The sequence below is a fragment of the Argiope bruennichi genome, chromosome 5 (genome assembly GCF_947563725.1).
Source record: "Argiope bruennichi chromosome 5, qqArgBrue1.1, whole genome shotgun sequence".
NCBI classification, from domain to species: Eukaryota; Metazoa; Arthropoda; class Arachnida; order Araneae; family Araneidae; genus Argiope; species Argiope bruennichi.
This window is the reverse complement of record NC_079155.1, coordinates 25,523,229-25,536,497: the sequence shown is the minus strand read 5'-3', so window position 1 is coordinate 25,536,497 and position 13,269 is coordinate 25,523,229. Positions and strand designations below refer to the sequence as shown.

The 13,269-nt window shown below is 24.3% G+C and overlaps 1 protein-coding gene across 1 annotated transcript; it reads right to left on the bottom strand.

The window, feature by feature from the left end:
• Positions 1-5,161: 5,161 nt before the first annotated feature.
• Positions 5,162-12,972, bottom strand: LOC129968925 (phosphatidylglycerophosphatase and protein-tyrosine phosphatase 1-like). Its single transcript, XM_056083272.1, has 4 exons — positions 12,476-12,972; positions 8,928-9,008; positions 7,738-7,929; positions 5,162-5,898 (listed from the first exon to the last, which is right to left on the bottom strand). The coding sequence occupies exons 1-4, from the start codon at positions 12,611-12,613 to the stop codon at positions 5,776-5,778; spliced, it is 534 nt and encodes a 177-aa protein (XP_055939247.1). The 5' UTR covers positions 12,614-12,972; the 3' UTR covers positions 5,162-5,775.
• Positions 12,973-13,269: the final 297 nt, after the last annotated feature.

Below are 13,269 nucleotides of genomic sequence, written 5' to 3'. Positions count from 1 at the left end.
AATATATGTTCAAAAGTTCTTTTTATAAAAAGAAGTTTGCTATTAAATTCAGCAGGAAAGGCCTTAAAAATTCATTTATTATTAAGACATGGCATTTTTTTAAAGAAAAATAACTCAATTTTCACTCTGTATGAACAAGTTTCACAATACAGTGTAAAATTCTTAACAGGTATGAAAAAGACTCCTCTAAATAAATATAATTAATAAAATGTAGATTATAAGCAATAATAATACAACCAAATTGGTGTGAAAGAAATTTTATTACTACTACACATAATTTATTTAGTGTACATTTTACAATTATTTTCATATTGCATAATATTTTAAGTAACATTGAAATATATTTGATACAAATATACAATGCATATTGGTCCAATATCATCAACATGATTGCTTGTGGTAAAAATACAATTGAAAATTTAAATAATTATTTACCATGTAATTGTTAGAAAAAAGGAAGAAAAAAAACCTTCACATTTGATAATTGGCAGTAGATATTCAACATAATTATTAAAGTGCTCTTCATCAGTATATGCACGAATGAAGTTTCCATGTAAATTTATGTGTAGTATTAAATATATTATTGCAACATTTATAATTTTCAAATCAAGAATGTTTAGTTCTTTTCTAGTACAGTACACACTAATGGCCTTTCACAAAAATTATAATATAAAGTGAATCAATGTTATAATATCAAAAAAATTTTAATTCAATTTCAAATATAGATGATCACACTTAGTTCTCATTAATATATAATCAGATTAATCAAAATATTCATTTTCATTCAAGTGACTATTTAAAACAAATGTAAATCTGCATGAAAGAAATTAACACAGGTGCATTATTTTCTATATAAATGTATATATGTAATAAATATCGGGAAAAATAAATAACACAATAATATATTAAACACTAGTGCAAGAGTGAAGTAAGAAAAAGAAAAAAAACTTTATTTTAAAGCATGTAATATACAAACTAACAAGATGAAACACATTTTAAGCTCAATATACTTTGTTAAACATTAACACAGTGCAGTATGTGCTCAAAACATCTTGTGCTTGTATAAAGAGTTTCTTTCTATGTATTACGAATATATCACCTTACACGATTATGATTTTAATAATGTCATGTTCATATTGTAAGAAATACAAAACTAAACATTGACAACTTTCATTTAAATGTTCTTTTAATATAACCTAGCACAATATTTTTAGATTTAACAGCTTCTTAACCAATAATTTGTACTTTTAATCTATTATTCAATAAATGAGGCCAGTTTAAAAAATTATCTGCCAAGATATTAATGAAATTAGCAGTTTTTGAAATTCTTCTCACTGAGATTCTATATTTTTTTCCAGTAGGTGAGAAAAAGGTTTGAATGAACAGGAAATCAAATTTCCAAGAAAAATTTTTATAAAACAATTCAAATTTACAAACAAATTAATGAAATAAAAAAAAAACATTGAAAAAAATCAAATATTACATCTACCAAATATAAGTATTAAATGTGACTACTACAAAATATATGTTGGTGGTTATAATTATTCATGAAGTATTGAATATTTTTTTCCCTTATAATTTAATTAAAAAAATTATTAAATAATATGCCAAGCTGCATTTTTTCTATTTTTTAAAGTGAAAGCTTTAATATATACAGTGACTTAAAATAATACTTTACTCAGTATTAGTAGCTTAAGATATGCATTTTGTTTGGAAAGATGCACATTTTTGATACTTTTTAAATTTTATTGCTACTTTTCTGTAATTTGTAGCCAAATATTTTTCTTAAAAGTTGTAACCCATAAAGTACATACAGTAAACCTCCAATTTAGCAGACTGTTCAAAATTTAAGTTTAGTAAATCAAGAATTGTATGATGAACAATATTTAAAATAAGATATTGTTCGTGAAATTGTACTATATAAAGTGAATGTAAAATATGTAATGTACGTTCCATATTAGTAAAAATAAAAGAATTGCCAACACCTTGCTAAAGCATTTGGAAATAATCATTTCCAGATCAGCATTTAGAAATTGAATTTGGAGATTTAATAGCCATTGACCCATCCCATCGTGCAGCAGATGATTTTATTTTAAGACTGGAGGCAATTTAATTTCATACCATTACTATATTTACAAAAGAAGCAGTAAACTTCCTTATATGGCAATATCATCCACATACTCATTGGGCTCCCACCAGACTAACAAACTAAAATAATATGTAAGTAACAAACTATATTAATATCAAAAAAATCTTGCAATTTTATATTAAAAGTTTTAAGATTAGTTTTAGGAGTTTAATTATGCAAGTATGTATTTTTGATTATGCTATTTCAAATGAAATACAGCTAAGGGAAAAAAATCAAAAAGTATTTAATCAAATCCAACTGTTGAATTGAGTATAAAATATTGTCAAAGTTCTTCTTAATTATTAAACGAAATGAAGAAAGGTTATTCTCATACAAATAAAATGAAAAATATCCATACAATTCAAGACAGACTTAAAAGCTCATAAAACTCTCTTTTGCTTATTAGTGTTACTTTGGTTTATTGTACATGACACTATTGTGGCAGTTAGGTGCACATTGAAATCTTAAAGTGCAATACAAAACATCTTCATAAAACCTACTATTCTAGAAGCAAACATGACTAAAATAAATCATTAAATGCTAAACATGAAATCAAATGCATGTATTTATAAGCTCCAGAGTCATAAAAATTAATGTGCAATAACTTGTTTTCAACTGATTGTCACTTTAACTATTCAGTTTATGTTCCCAAGACAAAAATCCAAATATGTCTTTCGGTTATATTTATAATATGGAAGACTATGAAGTAATATACTGTAATGCATAGTAATTGCCACAAATATAATATTAATATATAAATGTATATATAAGAATTACAGTTTGTAAGTCTAAACTTCAAGAAAAATCAATGAAGTACTTCAATTATGAAGGAACTAAATTGTTTCCATGCATGTCAACCAAATACACATCACCACTGCAAAAAAAATAATTATAGCACATTGTGTGTAAAAAATAATAATTATGTATTGTGTATGCACCATAGTTCAATTAAATGTACAACAGTTTTTTTTTTTTTTTTTTTTTAAATGAGCAGTGAATATTATTTTAAAAAATCCCATTTTATCAAAAAATGAGGACAGGAAATCTTGATTTAAATTCAAATTATATGGATTGAAAAATATGTAATTTAGCACAAGTCACAAAATGTGGAACTAAGTGATATTAATTTAATAAAATTCTATTAGCAATGACCAATAACCAAAGATAATTATTACTCTAATTGCAGACATATCTGCTAACAATAATATGCCTTATATTAAAGTGATATGGAACTTGTTCACAAAATGCAGAATAGCATAATGATGTCCAGCAGGCCTCATTATCACTAAAATGTGAAAAGATTTACTTGCAAATGAAAATACAACTCAGATATGCATTTTCAACCCATCTTAAAAATGGTAAGTAAATATAAAATAAACATTTGTATCAAAATCGGATTAAAGAAGCTTTTAATATGTGTGTATATATATATAACAAAAACACTACTATTTTAATAAGGTGCTTCAACATTCCCACACAGGGAATAAATAATATTCACATTTATAATGCCAACATTTCTTAAAATGTGTATACTTTTCATTAAAATTTCTAATATAATAATTAAAATAAATTTTTAATTGACTAGTATCTTTTTATTATTATTATTAACTGCTGGTGTAGTCTATAAAGTTGCAGAGGAAATACCATCTCAAGAGTAGTTATCTTTGTCATCTGACCATAGATCAAAATTATGAAGTACATCCCATAACAGGTCCTTGGGCCATTTCAAATTCAGGACATATATTACAAGAAATATGTTATAATGAACTCATTCTAAATTTAAATTTCAATATAACATGCTATAATATTGTTCACTACATTTTATGATCAGTGGCAATTACTATATTACAAATTTATAAATGTTGAGAATTGGGCTTGAAGTATATATGAAAAATTTATAATAATAAATATTGATCACTAAAAGAAAAGAAAAAAATATAAAAATGTCTCTTTTTAAAAGTAAACTTAAACGTATATAATAAAAATAATTTAAATTTACCTTATGTACTATAAATACTGGAGGAATGTAGTAATATCCATCCAGTTTAAAATAAAATTATGTAACAGCATTAAAACTTCTAAGTAAAATAGAGTTAATTGTGCATAGTAAAAATCAATCTATAAATAATATATCTAAAAATTAACAACTTGCATATACAATTATATTATCCAACAAAAAGTATTCACAAAACTTTCAAAACATTTTATACTTTATTTTCAGATTTAAATAAAATAAAATAAAAAGGAAGGAAATAAGTAATATTTTTTTTTCTTCTGAATTTAATTAATATAATTAAAGAAAGAACAGCTTGTATATTCTTTCAAAACTACAATATACTAATAAATTCTAAATCAAGAATCTTGGAATTTATATAATGATATTTCCAAATTAGTTTAATTATGCATCAAAAAAGCAATTATATATTAAAATATTTTTTTTTCTCTCCATTATGTTTATCTTTACACATTTTTTGAGTGAGAAATTGCATTTGACAGATATGTTAAAAACAAATCTTTTCAACATGTCAATAAAAATACACATATTATAGAAAGATAATTTCTCATTGGCACTTAATTTGGCCTAATTAATTATTTAACTTAATTTGGCCACTTTTATAATTAAAGAAACTGTTTAATAAAATTCTGAAATAAAACCCAACAAAAATTCTAAGAAATTTCATTCTTATTTTCCCCCAAAAATATTTTTTTAAAGATATCATGACATATAAGAGTACAGATGCTCAATTATTGTACTAAAAAAAAAAAGAAGAAGAAATATGAAATGCACCATGAAGACTATGTCAAGTAGTCAATGAGATGGAGAATCATAAATTCAAGTAATTCTATTCAATTTAGAAATGTAAATGAAATTTTATAATGCACAATATTATTTCTTACCAATTCAAAATAATATGAAATACTCTAAATATTTCCTTTTATATATCTTAGATATATTCTTAAAGTTGTAAATAAAAAAATTAGAACAAAATATTTCATAGCTTAAACAAACTTTTTCGTTTAACTATGAATCTTATTATCCTTGAAGAGTAATGATAAGACTAATATATTTGTTATAGAAAAATTATGCAGAATTTAAAGTCTGCATTGATTAATCAGAAAAGAAAATTAATGCTAGTAAATATACTGCAGAAGAATTTACAAGTGATTTTAAAATCTCATTATTATTCCAGAAAATTGTTTATTAAAACTTCCAGCTACCATCTCTCAGTAACTGATAACTATGTCAATCTATTTTAACTGGAGTAGAGAAATTAATAGCTAAATTAAACTTAAGAGTCATAAATATCTTTATAATTATTTATAATGCACTGAACACTACAGATAAGTGCAATATAAAAGCACATTCACAATAAGTGCTTCGATAAACTTCAAGTAAACAATGTTTGTACAAGAATATAAAATCAAGCCTCAGCCTGCAATTAATACACATATCCCATATAGAAAAATAATTACATAACATATTTAAAATGTCACTTTGAAATTATTGCATGAAATGCATTATGCTTTTAAATTCTGTCAAATGAAATAAATACAGTTACTATTTTATAATACCAGTTAATACAATCCCTTTTTGTACATAATAAAACAAATTTTGAATGGGCACTTTAAATCACAGATAATATTGACTATTTTAAAACATGATTTCTATGATAAATATCTAATGCATCCAACTGTTTCCTTCCCAACAGTATATGTGGTCGACGATTACGCATCAAATCAACAGCCTCTTTAGGAGTCCAGTTATGACGCTAGAAATGAAAATAATATTTAATTAATATATGAGTTCAAAATAAATATTAAAATTTACTTCAATTCCTACTACATAACATAATTCCTAACTTGATAAAATTCATTTTTTTTGTATCATAAATGATGTTATATTATATAACTATTATTTATAAAATAACATCATTTAAGAAATTCTGTTCCTAAAAATAGAAAAATGAAAATTAACTATACAAGATACTCTGTTCAGTCAGATTTTTAAAATTCAATCACAACTATATAAATAAATGCAAAGAATAGTTAAAAATTTAGTAAATGATTTTTATATAGTATGAAAATCAATTAATGAAGAAAATATTATGTACTATGAAAATATATTGCTGGCTACAACTATTGTTACAGAATTCATTTGTATGGTGGAAGTTCAATATGTTGATGACCAGAAATGAAAATTTATTCTTACAAAAATAGAAAACTCAGGTAGTAAAAATAGACTCAAGATATACACAAAGAACAGCATTAGTAGGTACTTAATACAAGCAGACATCAAATCGCTAAATAGAAAATAGTAACAGCACTCATGTAAGCAAGCAGAGAGATGGGTCTGCGATCAACATTCCAGAGAATCCCATCCTCAAGTGTGCACTTCACCTTTTATAGTCTATTGGCAATGTGTGATGCAGTATAAAATTCTCCAAGTGCTAACAGATATGCTGCCATAATTATTGCATTTTCCAGAGTCTTCATTTTCATTGCTAAGACTAAGGTTATTGAGCAAATATCTATTAAGAATTTTTGACACATCTTTTTTTGAACAAAAAGTCTTAAACTAGCAAAAAATGGTATTAAAGATTCATAACCGTATCTCTATTTAAAAAATTTCTGTTCTAAAATTATGAATTAGTTTTAAAAATCGTTTTATTCAATTATTATTATTAAATTCTATTATGTTGTTCTATATTTACAAATAAAACAATTAAAAAATGTTAAATCATACTGAAAAACTACACAAGTTAAAATATAGAACTGAGAAATTTCATTTATAAAAAAAAAAAAAAAGGATTAATGCAGCAAACATCTTTCCTAAATGAAACAAAATGCAAATTACGAACAGATTGAATTCAACTGATTTGAATAAAACTACTGTCTTGAATTCAACCAATAAGAATAAAGATGTAACAAAATACACTCAACAAGCATAAAAAATAAAGGTTAATCATGCTGAGTACATTAATCATGTTTACAAATTTTGCACTTAAAAGAAGCAAATATTACTTTCAGGGATAACTATCTTTATGTCATGCTAATTTTTAAAGTCTTTTGATTATCAGGTGACAGATAATTCAAAGATTATTTCAGCTATTAAATATTAATATACTTGTTTTAATTTAACATTGTTTGAGTACAAGACAATAATATATATATCACAAAATCTCATAATAAGAGACACACATTCTCAAAAAATACATGGAATGAATACAAAAATAATCATGTATAATGAAATATAAACAACTTATAAAAATGTAGAAAGATTTTTTTTTTTTTAAAGATAATATGTACCTTTTGTTTCTATATTCGATATTCTAAATAGTAATTATAAAGTATTGCAATATAATCACTCAATGTTATTTGAAACTGCAAAGCAATTTTGACTCACTATTTTGACAAAACAGATTATTCATCGATTAAAATGGCATATGAAAATTAGTAGAGATTCAAACAAACCAATACTTTTAAACTTTAATTTAAAAAAAAAATTTTACTATAAATTCATAAAAGTGGACAAATTATTAAAAAATATATAATTATAATTCTTTCTACATAATCTTATTACATCATTCAGATAAAGTTTTCAGTCATACTTTCATTAAGTAGCATCCAACTAGTGTAGCACTTCGTGTCCTTCCAGCTTTACAATGAACGTACACACTTTTCCCAGTACCAATAAAATCATTTATGAATTGCACACCTCTGTGAAGTTTCTCTTGACTTGGTGCATGGAAAATGTCTTGAGTATGAAGCTGTAGAAACTTAACACCTTTGTTTTTCCACTCCTGAAAGAAAGAAGAAAAAAAACGTTTCTTAGGATGATAGTTTTAAAATTATATAATAGTTTTTGAAGATATTTTTAATATATATAACTTCCGTCAGTATTTAAATATTCATTTGGCTAAATTAAAATAGTACTATTATATCTTTAAATGTAACTTCCATCTTAAATAGCCAAGTAATATTACATATTTTTGAATTTTGAACCTAATTTCAAATAACTCAAATTCAAGATAAATATAAAAAAAAATTAAGGGAAAAAGAAATTAATAATGTAGGATTTTTATCATTAAAAAGAAGGGAATACTAGTCCTAAAAAAACATTTTCTCTTCCCTAAAGTAATATATGGATATACATAATTACAAACTTAACATATTAAAAATAGACAAGGGAATAATATTCTAATTACTTTGAGTTAATATAAAAATTTAATTAATATGAATTTAATTATCACAATGAATTAATTTAGTTGCCATTTTGAATTAATTTGCCACTTCTGTAATGGTTAAGAATATGCCGACAAAATAAAATATTTTAAGTTTGAATCCAAATAAAAATGTTAATTATAAAAAAAAAATTCTTTGATGCTAATATTCCAATTTCTTTTGAAAGTTTTGTTTTCTACTACTTGATCTCTAGAAATATACTAGAAAATTCTTAATGTACATGAAGAGTTTTAATCTTTATTTGAAAATAAAGCCTTAAGTTGATATAAACTAGTTCATTTGCCTTTTCTGTCTATCATAATCTATCTGACAATATATTCAGCAAAATTTATAATGAAAGATTACTAATTTTTAATCCAAATTAGCAAAATAAATAACAGCCAATAACATTTCAACTATATATATGAGTTTTTATAATTTAGTGAATACAGTTTATTTTCATAATTAAATTACTTATAAATGAGATACAGACAAATCCAGAAAAACTACATTTGTAAATTAATTTAAACATAAAAAAGCAAAATAGAACAATGTAAAAAATAGTTCTTTAACATACCGCTTCTGTAGTGACCCATCTTTGCAATTCAAAATCTTCATTCATTGACACTACACCTCTAACATTCTCTTCTTCTATTAGCTATGCACATACATGTAAAGAATAAAATATATTATATATATATATATATATATGAATTCTAATATGTCATTTCTCCACTATGTAATGAAAATAAAATTACACTGAAAAATCTTTACTAATAGTTCTACAGAGTATCCACTTTAATAGTGTCCCAAGACATTCAAGATAGCACATACTTACAATTAAAAAAGATATTCTTAACACAAAATTATATTTTATATTGTTTGAGACAAAAAAAAAAAATTACTAAATTTTTATATAGTCATTCAGGCTTATTAAACATATTTGGTACATTCATACATTTTCAATTAAAAAAGACCAAATATCCAACTGACCAAATTAACTCTTTTTTATTCTTTTTAGAATACTTCAGAAGATGTAAGGAGGATGTAATGAGCAATAAAACTAATATTTTATTGCTCAATAAAAATGGGCATCAATTGATCCAAAATAGTGCATTCCAAAGCTTCATTTAATCTTAGTCAGAAGTATAATTTTTATTTTCCCTTTAAAATATTAGTTTGTCAAATCTTTCATTAAATATAACTATAAGAGGACTGAAAGAGAATAAAAATTTAAAAATTGTAATTTTTTAGAAGCACTTTTATTAGCTCAACATATAATTCCTTGTATTACTTGCAGCCTTTTTTTTTACTTAAAAATATACCTAATGGCTTTGAAAGCATTTATTGGACTAGAGACTTAGGATCCTCCTAAAATTTTTTCCGAAATTTATCTTTTTTTTTTTTTTTTTCTCATTTTGGGTTTCCCTTTGTTTGGGTTCCCCTTTAAAATCCAAAAGCAGTTACAGTGCTGAAAGACCATTAACTATGGCACTATGTCAATGATTTCTTACCATTTCTATTATTGCATTACAATATAAAAGAAAATTCCTATTCCTATATTATAATTGTGTGATGGCATTCACTCTTTTTTATTTGACATTGTTGCAATCTTCCTTTTTCCTTATATTTTTTTAAATCAATAATCACAGTTACAGAGAGACTTCAATGAATACTATAAAGTTTATATACTGGATTTCAAGATTAACTTTTGTAGTGCATTATAAATTTCACTTCTATAATAAAGTCAAAATATTAGAAATTCAACTTGGGCTGGCTATATCTTGGGCTTCCAAAGATATTTTCAAAAATACACACAGAGAAATATACCTCGTACATTGAAAATGAGGAGACAATTTAGCAAAATATTTAGAAATTATAAAATGTCAAATGCTGCAATCCTATTAAATTGAGAATGTTATATAATATTTTTCTTTAATTTATACTTTAAGGCTAAAAGTAAAAAAAGTGATTAGTGTTTTTTTTTTTTTAATTCCTGATTTTATAAAACCAAAATACTACAGCCATTTAGGAATAATTCTTGTAATTTTGAGTTATGGTCTAAAATAATGAAAGTCATATAACAGAAACTTCCACACATTAGTGAAAGGAATTTCAACAAAAATCAGCTTCTATTAAGATTCTACTTGAAATCAGATTTTACAAAAAGATCAAGAATTATCTGATCACAGATTGATTTTACTAGAAAAAAAAAAAACTATACACATTTTTCTTGAAAACCTCATCACAATATAATAACTTTTTAAGAGCATTTTGATCCTTCTATAATTATTGTAAATGATAGCCTCAAAATTGAAACCATTATTTTCGACTATATTACCCATTAAACCATTGATTCAGTCTTAAAAATTATGTTCTGCTGTATCATGAGGTCAGTTACATACTTGAAATAGGATCAATTTTTAAAGGTTATTTAATTTCTCCTTTGTGATTATGATACAATTCAAAGATTTTAAAATTACAGAAATAAAATAGGATATATACATTTCTTTTTTCATAATAAGTACTTAAAAAAATTAAACAAAGTTGCCAATCATGAGTAAACTACGAAAAATAGCAATAAAATTCTACTGCTTTGTTTTATTTGACAAATGAAAACTGAAATGAAAGCTAATATTATAAAATAAGAGGAAATATCTAATATAAAATATAATAGCATATAGCCTATAATCAAACATTACACCACTTTGTAATAAATGATTCTTATCTTATGAAGCAAATTACCTGGATTTTCTTTAAAGAGGAAATATAATATATATATAATTTAATATTTTTTATAAAGACAACATATAACAGAATAAATCTATTATTCTTTAAACTATTGGGCACTTTATATTCCTTCTAAAACATAAAAAGTTTCAATACGAAATATAGTTTTTTATGCATAATAAAGAAGCCCAAGATTAAGAATTTCTAACATCTTTTGTTAGAATCAATCGTAATGCAATATCAAATATTATTGTAATACAGACTTAGCTAAAACATTTCAAAAAATGATTTTCTAAATTATTTATTTGATGTAAATAATATCTGTCAATCATTTTACTTTTAAGAACATCTCTTACTATAGCATAAGATAGTAAAAAGAGTATCTGGTTTTCTATTGTATTGTCAGTTAATAAATTCTTTTAAACAGCTGGAGCTCCCATCTCCTTAAGGTAATATGACATTTATATTCAAATTTTTTTTGTCTGTTGAAAAGAAGCAGATGCGATATAATTTCTTTCTGTTACTTTTTCTCAAAGATGTCCATTAAAAATAAGATATATTAAGAGAAAATATTTAAATAAAATAGAAAGGCAAATAACAGAAAAATGGCAATTACTATCAAGCAACTTGAATAAAAAATATAAATAAATTACTGTAATTTTACCAACAAATATAATCATACAACAAAAATCTTGATTAAATATACACCATCTTATCAAAAACAATGTATTTTGGAAAAGTGCAAAATTAATAAATTTTAATGAAACACACTTTAAATAAATTAAATAAATTGCATTATTATTTACTTTTAATCAGAACTTTTTTAGATAAAAACATCACTAAAACAACTTCTTCCCAAAAGAAAAAAACCTATGTCTAAAACTAAATTGAAAAACAATAAATACCTGTTCATATAGAATGCAAAAAACAAATTTTTAAAAATTCAATTTGGCAAGGAAGAAAATAAACAAGGCACAGATTTTGAAAAGTAATTTTATATATGATTTATTTCCTAAATTCTAAGCTTTTATGACAAGTTACAATAAATACCTGTTCATATAGAATGCAAAAAACAAATTTTAAAAAATTCAATTTGGCAAGGAAGAAAATAAACAAGGCACAGATTTTGAAAAGAAATTTTATATATGATTTATTTCCTAAATGCTAAGCTTTTATCACAAGTTACACCAAAATACTTCATAACAAATAACATTATATAAGAAAAGTTGAAATGTTTCATAAAAATTAAAATTGTAGATCAAAAGAAGTTTATTTCAATAAAATATATACAAACATATGGATAAAAATTTACAGAAAAGTAAACAAATGTATCTTGGATACATTGATCTATTTAAAATGTTTATACTTAATTACCTTATCATTATAAATACATACCTTATCAGTGATATTTCGGAATGGCAAGGCTCCCAATATAACAATTTCATCAATACGGTCGTACCAAGTCCTTGATGTTAATTTTTCCATAACAATATTGTATAGAAGTGTTGGATAAAACGTAGCTCTAGCAAGCATCTTGAATAAGTAGTAATGAAGTGAATGACGAAATGAAAGAGAAATAATTTAAAAATAACTATGCTAAGTATCTATAAATAAACAGCAAATATAGCTGCACATAACTAATTGGATAAATAAGCATGGGGAGATGCTACACATGACTAATTCAACATTGAAACGCTCCCGGTGAGCCGCTGCCGGGCATTGAGAAAATTAAAAAACCACCACAGAAATTCGTCTGCCAGTTTGCCTACATTCCAAAAGCAGCACGACCAATGCCAAATATAACTCTCCAAACTCGTTACCTAACCAACATAAGATTTTGAGGCTTTAACATGTGCTTCTCAGTATTTTTTATTTGATTACTGTCACACTAGGAATCGTTTCACAACACTACTTATTCCAAACTATAATTAAATTGAATTTTGAGATACCACTGCTTCAAGGTTGTTCAAGATACAATACATAAAAAAAAGGAATTAAAAACATTATCGGACGATAAAAATCAGACAATTATCTTAATTTTAGCCAGAACTCATTCATAAATAAGAAATTAGACGCCTAATTTTTTTCTCCCATGAACTTCTTTATGATGATAACAAAGTAAATTTCAATTAGGAATTTCTATAACATTAACTATTGCAGACCATGCAGTCTTCCTTGTTTAGACTGCA